Source organism: Macadamia integrifolia, unplaced genomic scaffold (genome assembly GCF_013358625.1).
Source record: "Macadamia integrifolia cultivar HAES 741 unplaced genomic scaffold, SCU_Mint_v3 scaffold1509, whole genome shotgun sequence".
Taxonomy (NCBI): Eukaryota; Viridiplantae; Streptophyta; class Magnoliopsida; order Proteales; family Proteaceae; genus Macadamia; species Macadamia integrifolia.
This window is the reverse complement of record NW_024868239.1, coordinates 186,926-208,697: the sequence shown is the minus strand read 5'-3', so window position 1 is coordinate 208,697 and position 21,772 is coordinate 186,926. Positions and strand designations below refer to the sequence as shown.

At 39.6% G+C, this 21,772-nt stretch overlaps 1 protein-coding gene across 1 annotated transcript; it reads right to left on the bottom strand.

Moving 5' to 3' along the window:
* Positions 1 to 1,190: 1,190 nt before the first annotated feature.
* LOC122063993 (biotin synthase, mitochondrial-like) lies at positions 1,191 to 15,568 on the bottom strand. Its single transcript, XM_042627686.1, has 4 exons — positions 14,962 to 15,568; positions 12,722 to 12,901; positions 5,771 to 5,877; positions 1,191 to 1,443 (listed from the first exon to the last, which is right to left on the bottom strand). Exons 1-4 carry the CDS (start codon positions 15,139 to 15,141, stop codon positions 1,206 to 1,208), a joined length of 705 nt encoding a protein of 234 aa, XP_042483620.1. The 5' UTR covers positions 15,142 to 15,568; the 3' UTR covers positions 1,191 to 1,205.
* Positions 15,569 to 21,772: the final 6,204 nt, after the last annotated feature.

Sequence of the window (21,772 nt, the reverse complement as noted above, 5' to 3'; positions counted from 1 at the left end):
TTCAATCACAGGTTAGCCTTTTACTTTTTACTTTTGTGTGATGTACATGTTGATTTTTTACTTTCAAGCTTCATTTTCCCCTATATTTAGTAATCAAAAGAATGCTCCTTGATTGTTTGTCGCTATGCCACACGTGACAACTATGTTGATGAGTGATGAATTGATGTATAACTGTATAAGTCAATAATTTATGTTGATTTTTGATGACATGATATGGCTATGTTGATTTTTTTGATGATTTGATGTTACTTAATGTTTGTTTTATATGTTATAGGGTATATATTCTAGGCTTGTAGCATGCTAAATAACTTTAAAAAATAGGAAAAATAAAAAAGTAGCATATTAAATAATTTTAGAAAATAGAAAAAATAAAAAATGACACACGGGCGATTTGACCGCCATGGCAACGCCAAAATGGGCGATTAATCGCCAAATCGATTAGCCACCCCTCCACCGCCTTGGATCGATTTGACGCCGTGACAACTATGCACCCTAACTATGGACCATGGTTACCTCATAGCTTCCCTGTGTTCTACTGAAAAAATTGCCAAACTAATGGTGAAGGGAACATATCTTAAGAGGTTTTTCAATTGGGAGGAGGCGGATCAACAATCTGCCATCACTTCAAGAAATTGCCCTAATTTGGAAAGATATTAGGCTCTATAATTCCGGGAAGTCTTGAAACAAGAACCCTGATCAGTCTGTTCTAAGCAGTGGTCAGTATAAGCTCAGTGAATGGTACTCCCTACTACAATCTCGAAGAGTCGATGCATAGTGAACTCAACGCCATAAACTAAATAAGGCTTGTCAGCCTGTCGCAATTAAGTCATATTATAATATGCCTCCAGTAAGAATCAAACAGATTAGGCCAAAGAGTGTGGCTTGTCTTGCATAATTGGTGATGACTTCAACTCCTTTCCCTCTTCCCTACTATGGAATTATTTTTTCTTAAAAACAACAGATAAAAGAAAAATAACATAAACACTGGAGGAGTTTCTAAGGATATTGTTATAGGAGTACTCCAGTGTCTCTTCCATGCAAAAAATGAATGGAACACTTCTTCAATTTTACTCTGGATATATTAATTTTTAGAAACCTCCAGATACTGCAGAACTAAACCGAAGTCAATTGCTAATTAGCTGTCAGTACTCTGTAGTGAAGGGATTAAAAATTTCTATTTTGATCATTTCCAGCAAGAGCATGCTTTAGAAAGTGAGAGATTTTCTGAAGCGAATACCAGAACAGACATTGATCCCTGCTTCTCGTACATGCTGAAGAGTTTCCAGGCGTTCATCATAAGATCTTGTAGTTATGATGTTAGAGTAGTACTCTCTTGAGGTATCAAGATTATGGTTGTAAGCTGTAAGCCCTGCCTTCTTGAGTTCCATGGCTTGCTGCTTCTCTAGCATGCCCAAAGTGCAGCACACTTCCATGCCCATATCCCTGTCATTAGAGTCAATGTATTGAACATATATTAGTACTTCAGAAGTTCAGTTCCTAAATTATTTTATTAGTTTGTAGATCAAATTTAAGAAAACAAAAAACCCTACAAGATTGATCTGCGAACCACATTTATGTAAGCATCAAAAAGATTTGCATCTCATATAAGTGTTGAGATATTATATAATGAATACATTTTTTGTGATTACTAACTTAGAGTTTGTTGTTGAAAAGTCACAAGTATGAATGGTTAAATTGGTATCCTATCAAGCATCAAGAAGGAAGTCGTATGGAAAGCTAGGCCAGGCTAGTGGATGGAGTCATCGAGCAAGCATCTCAATGGAAGATCCAGACATGCTCAAATAACAAATGGCATGAAGTTGAGAAGCCAAATTGGAAGGCTTGAGCTTCACTTCAGTAAGGCAAAGTCATGAAGGGTTGAAGCATTCAAATTGAAGATCAAGTTTCAAGAAACCCTCATGAAGATCAAGACTTAGGAATTAGTTTCAAACTTAGAAATGTTTTATTTCCTAAGTGTGGTAATAGTGATTCTCAAAAGCCCTCTTTAAGTCACTAAAGACCTAAAGAAACAATACTCCTAAAAAAAACAAGTAATCTTTCATGATGAAGTTGGTTGATTAGGACAAATAGCACCCTTTAGGAACCATACATGCAACTTTGGATGCATATGTTTCAAAAAGAAACTGAGAAAAATTGAAAAAATCAATGTGTCAATCCCGAATGAATTAAGGTGAAAGAGTATTATTCTTAGGAGATGCTAGGCTTTGGAATTTCTTTGTAATACCAATTCTTCAAAACCCTAGTCACTAAAGACCTATAGAAACAATACTCTTTAACTTAGGAAGTTAATATTGTGACTTATCTAAATAAGGACACAAAAACTCTATGTCACGGGTGTCCGCACTCAAGTGCAGATGTCCACAATTCAAGACAGATGTCCCACCCGAGCATGGACATCCAAGCCGAAAGGGCACTTTTGATGTAGTTTTGTCTCAGATCTAGTTCTGTTTTGGCCCCTATTGAACCAGCCTCATTTCCCCTCCATCAAGCAACTGGTTTCTCCAATATTTTGTCTTCAAGTGAAGTCTCTAGAAGGCCAGCTAGCAAAGCAATTGATTGGAGATCTTGCAGCCTTCTAGAATCCCCAGTACTGCCCATCGGTTTTCTTCCACAAGGCAGCATCTTGTTACTTGGACAGCAAGGGTCGATCTCAGCTGAGAAGAAGAATTTGTTTCATTTTGTTTCCTACATCTGTTAACTTCTAGTTAGTTATTTGTTTCCATTTTAGGTCTCTTGTTAGAGTCTTGGTTTAGTTTCTATTTTATGTCTTTCTTGGTTAGCAAGCACAATGAGTTAGGAGGTCTTTTGTTGGTAGTTTTATTTCAGTTCTTGATTCCTAAATTAGCATTTCTAATTTTTAATCAGCATTGTAAGGCTATATAAAAAAACCTAATCAATTGTAATTGGAACCAAGTTTAATTAATGAAAGTTTGAGAGGTTTCTCCATGGCTGAGAGAGTCAAGTTGAGAGGGTGAGATGCCCAGGGAAAGGTGAGAGGCCTGAACCAAACAACCCTTCTCTTCCCTCCATTGATTTCTGATTCTTTTATTTTTCTGTTATTTTTGCTTGGTGGTTGTGAAGTTGTTAAGAGTATTGTTAGAGTTTGTTACAAGGCATCAACATCAGTTGACTGGAAGAAACAAGACAACCCTGTGGCAGCCTTTTGGAAGAGTTTTCTGGGCAGACCATTGATCCATCATAACTCCCTGATCTGGGATCAGCTTTTGCCCATATTTTGGGGTTTTGGACCACCCAAAAGGGTCCTTCGACCAGACTTTGGATGCCAATTGTGACCTGCTGCTGTTGCTGATATCAGGTGGCTTTCAAGGCTTGCGACAGCCATGTTCTGAGCTAATTTTCTGGGTAACTTCAAGACCACAAATCTCTCCAACCAACAGGCCATCAAGGCTGATATTTTGAGGATCATTCAAGCCCTGCTTGAAGGAGATTCGGCCAGCACAGGTTGGCCAACAGAGGCCTGGATCTCTAGTTCTTCAAAAATCTCCAGAAGTGTCCTTCTTCTTGCCCTGATCAAGAACTTCCAGATCTCAGCCACCTTCCATCGGATCAGGCCCCAATTTTGAGGGTTTTTTAATCCCCATATCAACCACCTTCGATCCCAATTTCGTGATCACCTGGGCTGTGGTTTGTACGTTACAGATTTTCTCCACTAAACCTTTTTTCTTTTTTTCTCTTTTCAGATTTCTGAGTTGACCAATATTGCTGAGATCTGAATCATCTGATCCTAAGTTCAGTGAGTTGTTGGAGCTTGTTATTGTTATAACTTGGGATTGACTACCTCCGTGATCAATATTACATCAATTTTTTAAGAGTTCTCAGGTCCTCTGCCTGGGGAAGTCCACACCTTTATGCAAACATTCCCACAACAGCACGGATGCCTGCACTCAAGTGCAAATGTCTAACCCCATCCAAGCAAATAATGGATGCAATGCTTGAACTCATAACAAGTCAGCCAACAAGTGATCAACTGAGACTTGTAGGACTTCAAGTTTGCATTCATTGGGATTTGGGATCAAGTTGATCAGATACAACGAGAGGTTATGGGGTATACAGCGGGAGTAGTCCATGTTGTTGCTTCTGCATAAGTAGTTACTTCAGTCTTCGGGAGCATTTTAGAACCCCTTGCATTTATATGGCCCAAGCTCGAAACATGATATTGTAGCTCTTTTGAGTCTGCTTCCATGGATTCAAGAATCAAGTCAATCCGAGCTTAAATGAGATAGTTATGGCCAAGGTTATCAAGGCGTAAGGTGACCCAAGGCGATGGAGGATGGTAAAAAATCAAGGCGTCACCTAGGCGACCAAGGTGCCAGTCCAGGCTGAGCTGCCTGGACACCTAGGCTGCTCAGCCTGGACACCTAGGCGACACCTTGATAACTATGGTTATGGCCAATTACAATGCACTGTTCAGAGGCAAAACTGAGTGTAGACTTCCGCACTCATGTGCAAACATCCGCCCTCAAGTATAGATGTCTGCACACTCGAGTGCAAACGTCTGCGCTCTTGTGCAGACATCCGCACTGGAAGGAAAATGACTTTTTTTACCGTTAAAGAGTCTAACAGCTAGTTTAAACCTTTTGCTTGGCCTATAAGTAAGGGATTGGGACACCTTGCCACAAGACTTTGGGACATCACTTACACATATATTAGTCTTGTTTTAAAAGTTTTTTGAGAATCACACCTCGTGTTTTTACTTGCACAAGTTAGACCGTTAAGTTGCACTATTGCGACATGTTGGTCATAGGTTCAAAACTTGGAAACAGCCTCTCCTGCAAAGCAAGGAGTAAGGCTGCATACATATGCCCCTCCCAGACCCTGCAGTATCGGGAGCATCGTGCATTGGGTTGCTCTTTCTACCTTGTGCTCTTACTTGCATACCCTAGCTTTCTAGAGTTTTTTGCTTTGAGCTTTTATTGATATATCTTGGCTTTTAGAGAATTAACATATTGACTGGAAACAATCAAAACACTCTTCAAAGCTTGTAGTGTGAGATTGAGGAATCTCCACTGTTGTAAGGTTTAAGTGTTAACAGAAATACTCAGATTTGTTGTGAGTTGGGAAAACAACGAAAGGTCTATAGTAAGCCAAGTGGAAAACTACATTGCAAGGGTCTTCATTGTGGTCCTGGAAAACAATTGTGAGAAGCATAGTGGAAAGTTCAAGTTTGTAAGTATCACTTGGGAGTGAATGTAGGCAAAGCTAATCGCATCCTCTCCCCCCCCCCCCACCCTTTCTCTCAGCTGTTTTTTTTTTTTTTTTCCCTAACAACAAATTGCTTTCATCTTTTTTATTAGGTTACAACTTTTAAATTGTCATATCTTTCTGCATAAGGTAATTCAGACTCCTATGGGTTACCACACCATCCTACAATAAGAATGGATGGAAGATATGCATTGAGGGAATAATGTTGCTGGAAACTCAGTATATTCAATGTAGAAAACTTGAAGCTCCCTATAAGTGCATTAAAAATCTATACTTTTCATTACTGTAAAATATTCTTTAAAAATCTATATATTTTGCATTACTGTACAATGTTCATTAACAATCTATATTCCCCATTACAACACAAATCACTAAAGCATGGTAATCAGTACCTCTAAACACAAATTGACAGGTTTTCAATTCTATTATATTATTACCCACATATAACTGAAAAATAGGAAAAGTTAAATTGATTTCTCAACCTTCCTACAAAAGCACTTAAGGCATAGTTTGAGTTTCTCTATACCTTATTTCTTTTACATATTCAAGGATCTGGTTGAAATTGGTCTTCCTGCCAATGGTATCCCTCCATGCAGCACCCATGCAGAATCGAGTACTACCAGCCTCCTTTGCCTGCCAAGAAATTAGCAAATGATAACAATCCATCATAGAACATTAAGTCATCATATCACATGAAGCACTAGAACGTGTATCAAATATATGAATAATGAAGATATAGAATGTATGACGATTTTAACTGGATACTTTTATTAAGGCTACAAACGGTATGCTAGGAGAGGAATTTCTCGATGGAATGCAGTTAGAATGTAAGGATTGTGATAAACTAAGAGAGAAGAAGAAGATTCGGTTGGAGAGGAAAAAGATGAAGAAGAAGAAGAAGAAGAAGAATCGTAGAATGTGTGTGTTGTGAGTAAAGTCTCACTAACACCAATATATTGCTTCACTAATATATTTACATGATATTACACATACCTCCCTAAGGAGGGAAATGAAAATAAAACATATAATGACAAATTACTAAACTACCCTTACAGAAAATAACTAATATCTCTAACACTCCCCCTCAAGCTGGATAATAAATATCATGCATTCCCAGCTTTGACAGTAGAGAACTAAACTAATGATGAAGAAGATCCTTTGTAAAGATATCAGCCAGCTGATCTCCAGTCCTCACAAACGGTGTGCATATGTAACCAATGTCAATCTTCTCTTTAATGAATTGTTTATCCACCTCTATGTGCTTTGTCCTGTCATGTTGCACAGGGTTGTGGACGATACTTATGGCAGCCTTGTTGTCACAATAGAGCCTCATAGGTGCCTCAGTATCAAATCCCAACTCTTGGACCAGCCTTCTCAGCCAGAGAAGTTCACACACGCCATGAGCCATGGCTCTAAATTCTGCCTCTGCACTAGCCGAGCCACCACAACTTGTTTCTTGCTTCGCCATGTAACTAGGTTTCCACCTACAAATGTGCAGTAACCTAAAGTAGATCTCCTATCAAAGACTGAGCCAGCCCAATCTGCATCAGTGAAACCTTCTATCCTTATATGGTTATATTTGGCAAAAAGCAGTCCTTTTCCTGGAGAGGACTTCAAGAACCGGAGGATATTTCCCCACTGGTGGGAACATGCATAAATTGACTCACCACCCCCACTGCATAAGTAATATCTGGACGAGTCAAGGACAAATAAATGAGCTTCCCAACTAGCCTTTGATATTTCCCTGCATCAACAAGAGAAGGGTCAGCATCTTCTCCAAGCTTATGATTCAGCTCAATAGAAGAACTTGCAGGCTTGCAGCCTAACATCCCCGTTTCTTTCAATAAGTTTAGAATAAACTTCCTTTGGCACATATTTATACCTTTTTTTTATCTAGACACTTCAATCCCCAGGAAATATTTTAAGAGTTCGAGGTCCTTAATCTCAAACTGTTGGGTTAAGTAGTTCTTCAGATTGGCTATCTCAGTCCTATCATCACCAGTTACCACAATGTCATCCACATAGACAACCAAGGTTGTAATGGTGCCATTACCACGCTTGGTAAACAAGGTGTGGTCAACCTGACTTTGGGAATAATCATTCTTCAAGATAGCCTGTCGGAACCTTTCAAACCAGGCCTTTGGAGATTGTTTAAGGCCATATAGGGCCTTCTTTAGAAGACACACTTTTCCTGCAGCAAAAGGAAACTTAAATCCAGGAGGAGTTTGCATATACACCTCCTCTTCCAAGTCACCATGCAAAAAAGCATTCTTCACATCCAATTGATACAGTGGCCAATCCTTATTTGCTGCTAGAGATAAAAGGACCCTTATAGTGTTATGCTTAGCCACAGGAGCAAATGTCTCCTGATGGTCAATCCCATACACTTGACTGTATCCTTTCGCCACCAGCTTTGCTTTGTACCTCTCAATAGTACCATATGACCAGTACTTGATTGTGTAGACCCACCTGCATCCAACTGGAGTTCTTCCCCTTGGAAGGTCAACCAATTTCCAAGTACAATTTTCTTTAAGGGCCTTCATTTTCTTAGTCATGGCTTGCTTCCACTTAGGGTCAGACATAGCTTCAGAAACATTCTTAGGAATAGAAACAGATGAAAGAGCAATGGTAAATGCAACACCTGTAGGGGAGAGAGAGTCATAGGAAACAAACTAGGCTATAGGGTTAGTACAAGCCCTCTTTCCCTTCCTAATAGCAATAGGAAGATCTAACTCTGATGGGGAAGGAAGGATATTACCTGACTGAAGAGGGTAGATCTCAGGAGTTGGAATCAAAGTGGACTCTTGCCAGGTCTTCTTGTTCCTTCTTGTGTACACAATGGTTTCCTTTGCATTTTCTGAACCTGAACCACCTCTTGAATAATCACCAACATTAAAAATATCCACCTCTTTATATTTCCCAATATCAAGCATAAAAGGGGAGATAGGCAATGGGAAAGAAAAGGAATCTCATCAATAGCCTTTTCACCTCCATTATGCTCCCCCTGAAAAGGAAGCTGAGAAGAGGCAAAAAAAGGGGTAGACTCAAGGAAGGTGACATCCTTAGAGAGAAGCCTTTGTCTGGAAGAAGGATGATAGCACTTGTATCCCTTAGTAGTGGAGTAGCCAAGAAAGATGCATTTAAGGGCCTTGGGGACCAGTTTAGTCTGGAAGACTTATTAACATGGACATAACAGATACACCCAAACACTTTGGGGGGAAGGGAGAAAGAAGAAGACTGGGGAAACAAGATGTCCAATGGAGTTTTGGAGCCAAGGAGGTGTGTTGGCATACGGTTGATCAAATGAGCAGCAGTAAGGAGAGCATCAAGCCAAAAAGTTTTAGGGACATGCATGCCAAAGAGAAGACTCTTACTGACTTCCAACAAATGGCGGTTTTTCGTCTCAGCTACCCTATTCTGTTGGGGTGTGTCAACACAAGCTAGCTGATGGATAATGCCATGGTCAGTAAAAAAGTCTTAAAGACCAACATACATATACTCCCGCCCTTTGTCAAACCGAACAATTTTAATTTTGGTATCAAACTGTGTGCATACCATATGATAAAAAATTTTAAAGGCATCATACACATCACTCTTGTGCTTCATCAGAACAGTCCAAGTAGCACGAGAGAAATCATCAACAAATGAGACAAAGTAATGAAAACCAAGTAAAGAGGTGGCAGTAGAGAGCCCCCAAACATCAGAGTGCACAATGTGAAAGGGAACAGTAGATCTATTACCATGATAAGGATAAGAAGAACGACAATGTTTAGAAAAAATACATGGTTCACAATGAAAGACATGAGAATGTGGAAACAAAATAAATAAATGAGGTAATTGTTTCCTCATAACAACAAAAGATGGATGTCCTAAACGTTGGTGCCACAATATCAAAGAATCCACAAAACTGCTATCAGTACGTCCACACACATAAGACTGAGCTGTAGCCAAAAGAGGTGATTGGGGTCCAAGAAGGTAAAGTCCTTTCTCTTCACACCCACTGCCAATAATCCACTTTGTCACCAAATCCTGAAAGAGAAAATGAGAAGGAAAAAAGGTGATACAACAGTTTAAGGATTTTGTCAGGTGACTCACAGATAAGAGATAACGTGTAAGGGCAAGAACATGAAGAACAAAATCAAGCGAAATGGAAGAAGTAATAGAGATGCTACATTTACCAGAAATGGAGGAAAGGGAACCATCGGCAACCCTGACCTTATCTCTACCGGAACAAATAGAGTATGTATCGTAATAATGGGACGTACCAGTCATATGATCCGTAGCACCCGAATCAATAACCCAAGATGGAGCTGTGGAAGGGGCAGATGAGGAAACCTGCAAAGCGGAAGCTGAGGACTCTGGCACTGTAAGGGAAGAAAATGATGAGCCTCCCAATTAAGACATTACCCTACGAACTGCTGTAATATCATCCCTAGTAAGAGAACTATGCTCTGGCTGTGGGCTAGGAGCAGACCCTGTAGTAGCATGCTCAGTCTCAACACTGGGCTCTAGCTCCCCCACTACGGCCACCACGAAGAGGTCAACTATGAAGAGCCCAACATCTATCTTTGATGTGCCCAGACTTCCCACAATGATCACAATGTCTATCCTCTCCACGAGGTGGGCCTTGGCCTCTACCACCACCATGCCAATCTTTCTGAGAGCTAATAGTAAGAGCGGACCGCTCAAGAGGAGGAGCATGTGCCATGGCCACCCGCCTGGTCTCCTCACTCTGCAAATAGCTACACACTTCATCAAGGGATGGAAGTGGAGACCGGCCCAATATTTGTATCCGGAATCAACCCACCAAGCAACAGAAGAATCCGCTCCTTCTCAAGTGTCCAGTAAACCTTAGCTTCATCCTCAGGATTGGACAATTGGAGGTCTCTATAGTGATCATACTCTCCCCAGAGACTAATGACAGTATTGCACTACTTAGAAATGGTTTTATCTCCTTGCTTCATGCCAATAACCTTTTGAAGTAATTGATAAACCTTGGCCGAATCACCCACAAGGTCAAAGGTTTTAGTAACACTGTCCCAAATATCTTTGGCAATTTCTTTCCTCATACGCCTTCTTCCAATTTTAGGTTTCATGGAGAAAATCAGTCATGTCATAACAGTGGAGTTTTCAGTCTCTCACTTCAGATATGTCGGGTCATCTGGTTGAGGAGCCTTAATGGAACCTGTAATATATCCTAGTTTTCCCCTATTACGTAAGGAAAGCTTCACAGAATGGGCCCAATCCAAATAGTTAGTGGTGTCCAGCTTCACAATAGAAATCTGAGTATGGGGGTTATCAAAAAACATAGGAGTAGAAGGGACACTACTCGATGCACTAGCTGAAACATCACCAAAGAGGGCTCCAAGTCCACTGTCTTCAAACATCGTGTGGATAAGGAGTCACAAACACAATGGGGAGTACACACTCTACCCAAAAAATCCCTTCATAAATACTCAGAGATAAATCCCATTAAAGGAAGAAACACTATGCCAAAGGAAAAAACTGATCAAGGCATACCTTAGGAGAAGCAAAATAGGTTATAGCACTCCACATAATCCATCAAATACAGCTCACAGTCCAACACCACCAAAAAACACAATTTGCAGCCAGCAAAGAGCAAAAACAGGGTAGGGCGGTACGTGAAAAATGGGAGAATCAGAGGTTGCGAGCTCACACCTCTGTCCCTTTAAAACCAAAGGCCTGGGGGCCTAATAGAGGGGGCTTGGGCGATCCAAATGAGCCATACACCACCCCCAATGGTGGCCGGATGAGAGAGAAAGAAGATTTGTAAGGTAAAGAGGGCGGTAATCTGTGTACAGGTTCTAACAGCTCTCCAACAGCTTCAGCCCTTCATAAAACTCTCTCAAAAGCTTGCTTGGACCTTCTTTCAGCCTCATCCCACAAATACTTCAAGTCCTTTCACATATTGGCCCCTACCTTGGAACCTACTTGTAACCTAGGGTTCCAAAGAGAGGAAAATAGAATAGGGGAACCTGAAAATCGACTCTCAAACCAAGATTTCTTGCTTTGATACCAAGTTAGAATGTAAGGTTTGTGATAAACTAAGAGAGAAGAAGAAGATTCGGCTGGAGAGGAAGAAGATGAAGAAGAAGAAGAATAAGAATGGTAGAATGTGTGTTGTGAGTAAAGTCTCACTAACACCAATATATTGCTTCACTAATATATTTACATGATATTACACATACCTCCCTAAGGAGGGAAATGAAAATAAAACATATAATGACAAATTACTAAACTACCCTTACAGAAAATAACTAATATCTCTAACACATGCCTCATTTCTGACATGTGGAAGAATGATATGGCAATTCAAACAATTGGATTTGCTTTGCAATGGAGTGGATTGACAACATGTCCAATTTCAGACCAAATTCAATCATATACCTTTCTATATAATAGCATATCCTCCCCATTATGTCCATGCCCTCCCAGGTGGTCCATGTACCATCTTGGTAGTCCTGAATTTTTCAATGCTTTATTTTACCACATGACAGACTCAATTAAGGCTAAAACTTGACATGTCAGCAGAGGACCTCATTCTACATGTCTACAATATTTGATCCAAATCGCCACATAGCAGATAGGTAGGGGGCCCATCAAGAGATTCCTTTCCAGGCAGACCAAATGGAAAACCTCCTCCCTTTATTAGTTATAAATAGAGGTGCACTTCCTAGTAGCATTAATTTGCCAAGGATCAAAATCCAAAGCGAAAGCATGAAAGTTAATGCGATGAACATTGGTGACTACATGTAAAACTAGTATCAGAATAGCCACAAGCAATAATAAATCCATTGGAAAAAAAGAAAAAAAGCTCTCTCGGCTTCATATGAAAGTTGAGTCTAATGATTTCTTTCAAATTACATGGAAACAATTGGTTCTGATCCATAACACAGACCTTGGCCCCTATGACTGAATCTAGCATCCAGAATAGGTATGAGCAACAACATAGCCATTAGTGAACAATACTCATTCCAAGACATGTTAGGTCAGCTTCAGTAAAATTAAAAGTAAATAATGGTAATTCTAACACAATTAATCACTTGAGAGATATTTTATCCCAAACCTGAAAACAAATCTATTACTTTCAGCCCCATTAGATCAAGATAACTTTTCATATCAAGACATCATGATATCTAGTTGGGAGTATGAAGACAAATGTATTGATATGAAGACAAATGTATTGATATGAAGACAAATGTATTGATATGAAGACAAATGTTATTGATATGAAGACAAATGTATTGATCCCTGACACCAACAAATGTGCCCATTTATAAGTTACTGCAAGGAATTCCTAATGTGGAGGGACAAGTAGAGTAAAATGCACCTCCTAGATTTAAGTGCTTCTTGAAAAGATGTAGAGATCATGGTTCCATGATGAATCAACAGACAAAAGCTAGCAACAATAATTTCCAACTAGTCTTTAAATTATCAAATTGGAAGTAAAATGTACCTTCTGTGCTGCCTCCATAACAGCATCTTTGTTCATCAGCTTTTGGGCTTTCAATCCTGTGTTATACCTAGAGGATTGAGGACAGTACGAACAATCTTCACTGCATCCACCTGTTTTAATAGAAAGAAGAGTACACTGTTGCACTTCCCTAAAGTTGTGGGCATATCTATGGACTTGAGCCTGAAGAGTCATACATTCTTTATCAGACTGAGAAATGGCATATGGACTGATGATAATGGCGACAATGAACAAAATACCAACGGTGATGATAGCTATAATATTATAATCATGATGCAAATAAATTGATAATAATAACAATAGACGAATTAATTTATTTTTCTGATAGACGAGTAGCTGATGGAATTACAATGGTGCTAGCGTTACAAGTTTCTTTGTAGGAGAAGTGTTAAATATTTAGGTAACGTGAGAATTTCTTCTTATCTTTTCTTGCATTTATCTTATGTGTTAATATTTTTATTACTTCGCTACTGTAATTCATATTTATCTTAAAATTTTAAATTACTAAAAACAAAAAATATTAAAAAATAAAAAAATTCAGAAATTTTATTTACCTTATTTCAGTATTACTAACTTCGAATTTTCTGGCATTCCATCCAAATAAGAATTTCTGAAAAGTAGGCTATTTTTATGATGTCTCTTTAAAGTAAAAGTAGAATTCATCCTTTGTTTTTCTTATTTCCATTCACTTGGATCTCTTCCGTTTCATCTATTTTGTCCAAATCCTCCTTTTTCTTCCAAACAGTAGGCTCTTATTGAGTTTTTTTTCATTTATGCTTCTACATGCTATAGCTTGAACCGAAACGAACCTAAAAACCGAAACTAAACTGATTACCACCCTCACCTGTGGATGAGAGCAGCGGAGACTTTTGCAATTCCTTGGTGCTGCAATTGAATAAATCACACTCCATGAAAGGAGGATGCCACTTTCCTAGCGAACCTTGAGGAGACATGATCTTATTTAAGCTTCTTTCATGCAAGTTAATTGCAGTGCTAAACACTGACTAAAAATGGCAGAAATGGCTTGAATTAAGCCCAGACTTTATAATTATGGGTCAGTGATGCAGGGCATCACCAGCACCATGGCATTGTTGTGTATATGGTCCCAACAATTGAGAAAATAGTGAATCATAGACTAGCAATTGGATGATGGTTTCTCCATCCATTGGGAAATTGCCCTTTGATGATCAAGTGAATTTATTCAATGGAGCTGATCAACAGACCTAGTCTTGATAGTTTTATGCAAAATTAATATATATGTTATCCACATTCATAGAACTCAATTTTAGCATATTGATTTGCCATTACATATTGGTGAATTTACTTTTTCTTTTTTCACACTATTCTTGTGCAAGTTTAGTAAAATACGTAAATTACCTCTTATGAGAGGCGTTTTGGTAAAAAAAAGTTATAACTAGCTTTTTCTTGTCAAGTCAAAGCAATGGTCAATGTGGACCTAGGCATGAGTTTCGGCTGAGAGATTACCCATTTGACTAATTGCATTGTAATTCTTTTGTATCAGTTTCAATATGATGTGGTGTATGTATGAGCTTTACCCAACCAAATACTTCTTTTTTTTTTTTCTGGGACAAATCAGTAAATAACAGTAGATGTAATCTTGACATGTTATGCCCCTTACACATCACCCAAACGCAGATGTTTTTTATAGCTAACAAGTCCGGTTGATTGGACAATACAGAAGGATGAATGTGCTTCTATAAATAATCCTCACATATTTCTAATATATAGAAACTTCCTCAAATAGTTATTGCTTAATAGATATATTAATCATAAGGGGGCCTACTGTACATTACTAATATTTGGAACATTTTTCTTTTTTGGGTAGAATACAAATATTTTGACGTTGACTGCGCTCTAAATCTGTCTTCACCAAATAACCCTCTTTGCCCACCATAAAGCAAGAGGGAAAACATACCAAAACCACTCTTCTGAATTATGAATGAGCCTCTGCGTGCATCATCAAGAGATGGCTGCAAACGTTGCGCCACGTATATACTTAGTGAGTTCAAATAACTATTTTTCTTGTTCCTACGAATCCATTAATAGCTAGAATTTAATGCAAAACTAGGCATAAGTATTGAAATCTCTGAAGAAGATCAAACAAATCCCATAATAGAAAAATAAATAAATAATAAAAGGGAAACATGTGTTGTACAGAAGCACAAAAGATATCGAAAATGACCAACAGAAGCAAAACTTACGCCATTAAAAAGAAGATCCAGAATTGGAGAATCGTAAATCGACTTGATTTCCTCTCTGCTCCAGTTATTCCTCGGCCCTTCTCGTATTGTTCTTTCTGCTTCAACAGCTGCGACCGAAGAAAACGAAGAATACAGCAATGCAGGCCGGATGACAGGGCGCATGGATCGAACTAGAATCATTTTCACTATTTTGTCTTTCTCTACTTTAATGAAATTAATTTGAAGTTATTAGGAGAGGAAAAAAAGAAAACCCTAGAGTTGCAGAGAAACTTCAGCTCAGACGTCAGCGATTAACTGATACTCGGGACGACACACACCGGAGAGAAGGAGAGCGCCCACCTTTCCGAGGGACTGTTGACTGTTTATTTACCTAATATTCGACTATGCGCCGTTGGATGCAATTGGTCCTCGGGATTCACTCCTTTTTTTTTTTTTTTTTTTCCCTGAAAGTTTCACTCCCCGAGCCCCAACTCCCAAGTTGCAGGACGCAGTCAATGTTGGACAATTGATTTTTGGCACCCGGCAGTCGGCAACGTTGAATGAAAGAAACTAATGGTTAGGTGAGGAGGGCATTTTAAAGAATCAGGAATTCAGGACCGGATCCCACCCAAACGATCCGGAAAGGACGTAAGTGGATTAGGTAAATTTGGGCTTCTCCGGCTGATTTCCATTAAGAAACCACATGCGTCAACATGATGGACACGTGTTTCATTAGAAAAGGACTTTTATATCCATCTCCTTCCGCATTTGCCTTTACTACATCCCCGTTATTATAAATAAACTCAACTCAGCTAACACGAGGTATTTAGTTTTAATTGAAAAAAAAATTTAACCCTTATGATATTTTTACCTAAAATATCCTAAGTCAATGATCACTTTACTCTTATTACATCTTCAACCCTAAAATCCCAAACTTGGTCTTGAACCCTAGCCACTGCTTCTTCAACTTCGCCATCTCTGTTCACGGCGACAGGCGAGTTTAGAGAGACTGAGGTGTCATTGATGCTAAGATGAGGCAAATGGTAGCTAGTGCTCACGTGTCTTTGCTTCTTTTTGGTATTTTTTGGTACACAAAGAAAGAAAGCAAACAAACAAATTCCAGATAACAATAAGAAGTTGGTAAATGCAAAACCACCCAATGATCCAACCAAGATAACTATTATTTGATTTTTCTTCTTGGTGCTTGAAGAACTTGCAGGGCTTAATTTGAACAGAGCCTTCCCTATATCGCTTGCAATGAACCACCCATTAGAGAGTGGAAGCTGCTTCTTCCAGCATGTCACGTTTCTATAAATAACAACAACACAGTAACAGTCGAGCAAGCTAGAATTCTTGCGGTCCTCTTCACTAACGGGCTCAAGCCTTTCGTAATCACCCCATAGCCAATCTGCGCTATTCAATTCCGTGAACTCAAACAAAGCCTCAAGGAAACCAGATTCATCTTCTTCACATACAAGTGGGATATTTGGTTTGCAAACACTAAGACTATTATTTGGATCAATTAGGGCATATTCAGGTGGGCATTCACAACAGCCTAATTCATTGAAGACCAACGTCAAACGATTGTCAGGGGGATTAGCCCCAATAGTGGAGTAGGGTTCGTGAGGAGAATAAGACAGCAATACAACAGGATTGATCTGAAGCGTTCCATTTGGAGCAATCAAAGCTGAAACCTTCCCTGTGAGTAATTAGTATTCGTCAGCCAAAAAGAAGATTGCACGCTAGCAAAGTTGAAGGGGGTAGCGGCAAGGGTTCAAGACCAAGTTTAGAATTTTAGGGTTGAAGATGTAATAAGGATGAAATGGTTATTGACTTAGGATGTTTTAAGTAAAGACATAACAAGGGTAAAATAGTCTTTTCAATTTTAAAATTAAACACCTAACTCACGGCATTAGCTGTGCTGGGTTTATTTGTAATAAACAAAACACAAGTGGTTGGATGTAATAAGGGCAAACGCGGGGGGGAGGTGGATGTAAATTTCCCAAAAAAATTGATGGGCACATGATTGGACATAAGCAAACAGAGGAAGGGAACTAACTGGAGCCAGTCAGAGGTGGAAGAGAAGAAAGGAGGAGGGGGGAGGGGGAGCCGCGATGGGGAAGAGAGAAAATAGAGGCCAGGGAGGATAGTGTAAGAGTAGCAGCTGGGATCTAGTCTTCTTTCGGGTATTCATGAGACCCTCTCGCTCGGAGATACTTGTGGACTTATTTTGCAAACGACTTCTTTCCTTTAGGAGTTTCTAAGAGAAATATACAATGATCCAATATCGGATATTAAGAAACATAAGATTTGGAGTCACCATCTAGGGCTAGTGCCTATAACCTGATAGGTGGACCCGATCCATAAGGGAAGGGGGTAAAAATTGATATGGTCCAGAGATGTCAGGTTGTGGAGTTGGGAAGGTGTTAGGCACCCACTTCATCCGTTTGAACCTATCTTCTTACTAAACGCGTAAGAACGAACATTCTCCACAAATTAATCATATACAACATGCATCCCTGGATTATTTCTATGTTACTATTTACACTACCGCATATGAATAAAGAGTCTACATAATGGCTATTGAGTTAAGAGAATATACCTGAGCTTGACTCTTATTTCGGATCAAGAGGGAAGGGCCACTATTGTTGCAATCACAACTTCAATAAGTATCCCCTGGCTTAGACGAAGGTGTATTTGATCGTCTAATGTCCTTCTTCATTGACCTTCTTATGACCTTTCAAATCTTTGGAGTTTTGGAGAATTTTTTGGGAATTTTAGGATTCTAGGAATCTGTGAGAATTTAGAGGAATCTTAGAGAATCTAGAGAATCTTAAGATTTTTGGGGTTTTCTAACAGCTTTGGAAGGCTTCCTATGACTTTGTAAATGCTAGGGAATTTTTTTGGTTTTTTGGTTTTTGAAATGAAAATCGAGGTAAGGGAATCTCGAGGGATTTGACAAATTTGTGGGCTTAGGATGGTATTTTGGGGCTCATAAGGCTTCCTAAGGTTTTTAAGAATTTTGGGGGGATTTTTTTTTTTTAGGATTTTGGCAGGCGAATCGAGCGAAGGGAGTCAAAGGGATTCTTTGGGTGAGGGAGGAGAGAGGAGGCAGGGAGAGGCTGGAGAGAATTTATCTTAAAATCTTGGAGCTCCCTAGCTCTTTGTGTGTTGGTATGTCTTTAAATGGAGAAAAAAGCCCTATTTACAAGTTTTGGCAAGGGGTAGGGGCAAATTGGTCATTTTGGGAGCTCATGGGCTTGCCAAAATCTCGCGGCCCAAAAGGAAAAATGGTAATTTTTCAGACAATTTTGCCTTAATTAGGGTTTTTACTTCCGGAAGCAATTTCAGGAGATTCGGTGGTCTGATTTTTGCACACCATATATCATCAAAATCGTCTTTCCGAGCACTATCCTATGGAATGGTTTTGAGCTCTAATTTGTCTTAGAAAATTTTGATATTTACAAGGAAGGACTTTTGCCCTATTGCAAAGTAAGGATATTCTGACAATACTTGTTCATGCCGTTCCCACACCATTAGGGAATACTTGGAATCAATTCTTCAACTTATAGCATGCTAATATCAGGTGCTACAAGATCGGGCATGATTTCTCTATATAGTGGTTTTGGACCAAATTAGGGTTTTGGGTCCAATTAGGTTTTTAGGTTAGATTAGGGCTTTAGGCTGACTTAGGGTTTCAAGTTGTATCGGATCATTGAAATGTCGAGTTCTCCTCTGATTGAGAGAGTAGGTCTTATCAACATCTTGTAAAATCATCATTATTAGGGGTGGGTGACAAAATTAGGTGTCTACAGATAATCGCTTATAGCGTTGGAGTCAAGACTTGGATCTTCAATATTCTATTATAATCTTTAAGGGTTTCTGTTGGAGCATATTCCCGTTTAGTGTAGGCCTACAATCAACGGATAAGAAAACAAAGACCGGGGGGATGCTCCGGTGAGGAGGCTCTAATACCTAAGTCAATAATGGAGTTCAAGGGAAGAAGAAAAGAGAATGAAGTAAAGTTTAGAGTGTTTTGGTTGCCATTACCTATGATTTGGCTATCTTCCCCTTGGATACTCATGGCCATTGGAGGACTAGTTGCTATCCCTTATGACGTGGACTAGAACCCTATTGGTAGGCTAGTCTCCATCTCAACTAAGGTGGCTGATCTTGTAACGATTAACCTGACTGTGGTTACCTTTGGATCTTACAATTGTTAACCCATCCATGGTTGGATTAGGGGACCATGATTGGGTTCATAAACATTTATGGTCCCAGCCAGGCTATGGTGAGAGTGGGAATCTAGAGGACACGTGGTCGATGGAATGAGCACCTTAGGTGTGACACGTGGTCGGTGGGGGTGATATGCCCTAGTTAAGTCAGTGGGGATGATCAGACCTGGTTGGGCGAGACGATTAAAGACGACGAAGTTCTTCGTCAACCAAACATGATCAAGGAAATGGCTAATTCGTGGTTGATATACGTGTTTCCTCCCCACTGGTTGGTGCTATTTTGGTATATCAAATGCCCCCATTCCCTTAAGCTCTGATCGAAGGCCAAGGGAGTAGAGTAAAGAGATGTCTTCGGCTCATCCCCTAGGCATATTACTTGTTTCGTGATCTTAATAGCTGCCCCCTAGTGTGGTTGTCTAAACCTTGGTGGTTTTCCCCTAGCGTTCTTGCTTGGGCTTTCCCAAGTGCTTGGTGATAACTTTTCAAATTTAGAAGTTCTCTAGGGGGTTTGTAGCTCATTTAATGCTAGATGATGTCATCGCTAGTCAATTGTGATTTGAGAGATGTGGGTTATCACGTCGTGGTGGCAGACAATTCAGCCCCCTCGATTGTAGGAATTACCAGTTGTATCTGAGAAGATTCGGATTCCACGGTTTTGATGGCATGGATATGTCAACACTTGGGGCACTAGTTATCATTTTGAGGATCAATAAGCCGCTCCATCTCATTCATTGCTACATGTTTACATTCTACGATTCAAATTATTTACTCTTGTGCTTCTTCTCTAGTATAAGTAAAAAGAAAATTGTCTTGCCCTCTTTTTCTATTCTTGTTCTATCTCTCTCATCTCTGTCAAGTTTCTTTTTCAGCTGCGTGATCCCTTAAGTCTATTGCTTCCCCTTCTCTGAGTCCCTTTGTCGTGTCTCAGTTTGTGTGAATTCTAATGACAAATCCTGTTTCCACCACTTGGTATCCTACCCACTTTCAAAATAATGAGTTTTTCCTCCATACTACTGTAAAAGTTCATTTTTCTTCTTTTTTCAAATGTCGTCTCCTTAAATCCCTACTGGTGATTTTAATCCCAACATCGGAACTGCAGCTCTGGTAGCATTATAAATAATAAGGCCCCTGGTTCGTAATCCTCATACTAAGAAGGGAACTGTGTCGAGAAGGGGCCAAATTCCAACTTGGGCTCACTGCCAGGCTAAGCATGGATGAGGTTGTAACACCCTAACCTGGAAGCAGTTGAGCTCAAAGTCAGGACCTAGCTGGCACAGGAGACAGGCTACCTTGCTATGGATCTAAGGAATACCGAAGCAAAAGAGAGAATTAGGCTGGCCCACATATTCAGAAAGGTGTACAAATAGTCAAAAAATGGGTGAGACCAGTTCTACATTGGGTGGACTCAAAGGTCAGGACAACTAAAGAACTAAAAATAAGCAAACCGGCAGTATACCCTGCTACCAACCGGCCAATTGGTTCAGCTAGTAGAATTTAAGAAAATTTGGGTTTTATGTGTGGAGCCCACATCCCTACACCCCTGAGCCTCACAGTTATCCACTATGTAGAGGCCCTAATGCTGACCAAATTCAACCTAATATGTCAATATTTAGTGGGGTCCACCAATGGAAATTTAATTTAAATAGTTTTATGTTTTTAGAAGGTTTTTAAGATTTTTTTTTAGAAAATAGGTATTCAGCCAAACAGGGCCTAAGAACCCTTTGGTTGAATTATTAAGCAAGCCACCGCCATTGTTCACCTCATTTTGCTGCTGTAAAATTCGATGAACAGCAGCACAACATCAAGGAAAAGAAAAGGAAGAAGAAGAAGAAAGGAAGGAGAAGAGAAGGCTGTTGTCCATGTGTTTTGGGGCTGCCTCATGCTATTACTATTGTTGTTGTATAGTCTTTGCTACCCACTTGTTGCTTTTGTAGAGTAAAAGGTGGTGGGTGAAAGGAAATTGTTGTTGTCCAAGCCTAGAAAAAGCCAAGAGGAGTGCATACTGCTGTCCAAGGCGCAGAAAGGGGGTTGGTGCTACATATTTGTTGTTGTACACACATTAATTAACCTCTATAATTTTTGTACAGTAGTGTAGTTACAAATTAGGTATAGGTTCAGCTTAGTCCCAAGCATGCAGCTACCCAAAGTGGGATATTTGGACTGCATGCAAAGGAATTGGGTTGGTTTCTTAGGTTGATTCTTATTATACATGTTAAATTAATGCTAAATTCTTGTTGTCCATATATTCTCAGTAGTATATAGACCTATAATAGTCTCCTAGGGCTGAATTGACATCTCAGGGAAGAAAATTGGGAATTTAATAGGGCAGAATTTTAATTAATGTAATTTGGGATTTTAGGGTCTATAGAATGACCCTAGAGGCATTAGGGAACCTTTCCCATGTTGTCATGGCCAATATCCATTGGCCATGAGCAGACCAAGTCAAGGAAGTCCGCAGAATAACCTCTAGGAGTGCAGAAATTGCTGCTAAAACCAACCCGCTGGTTGGACAAGTGGCCAGCCGGTTGAGACCCACCGGTTGGGGTGTTTTAAGCCCAATAAGCCTCTGTTTTGGCTGAACTATGTCCTACCCCTTG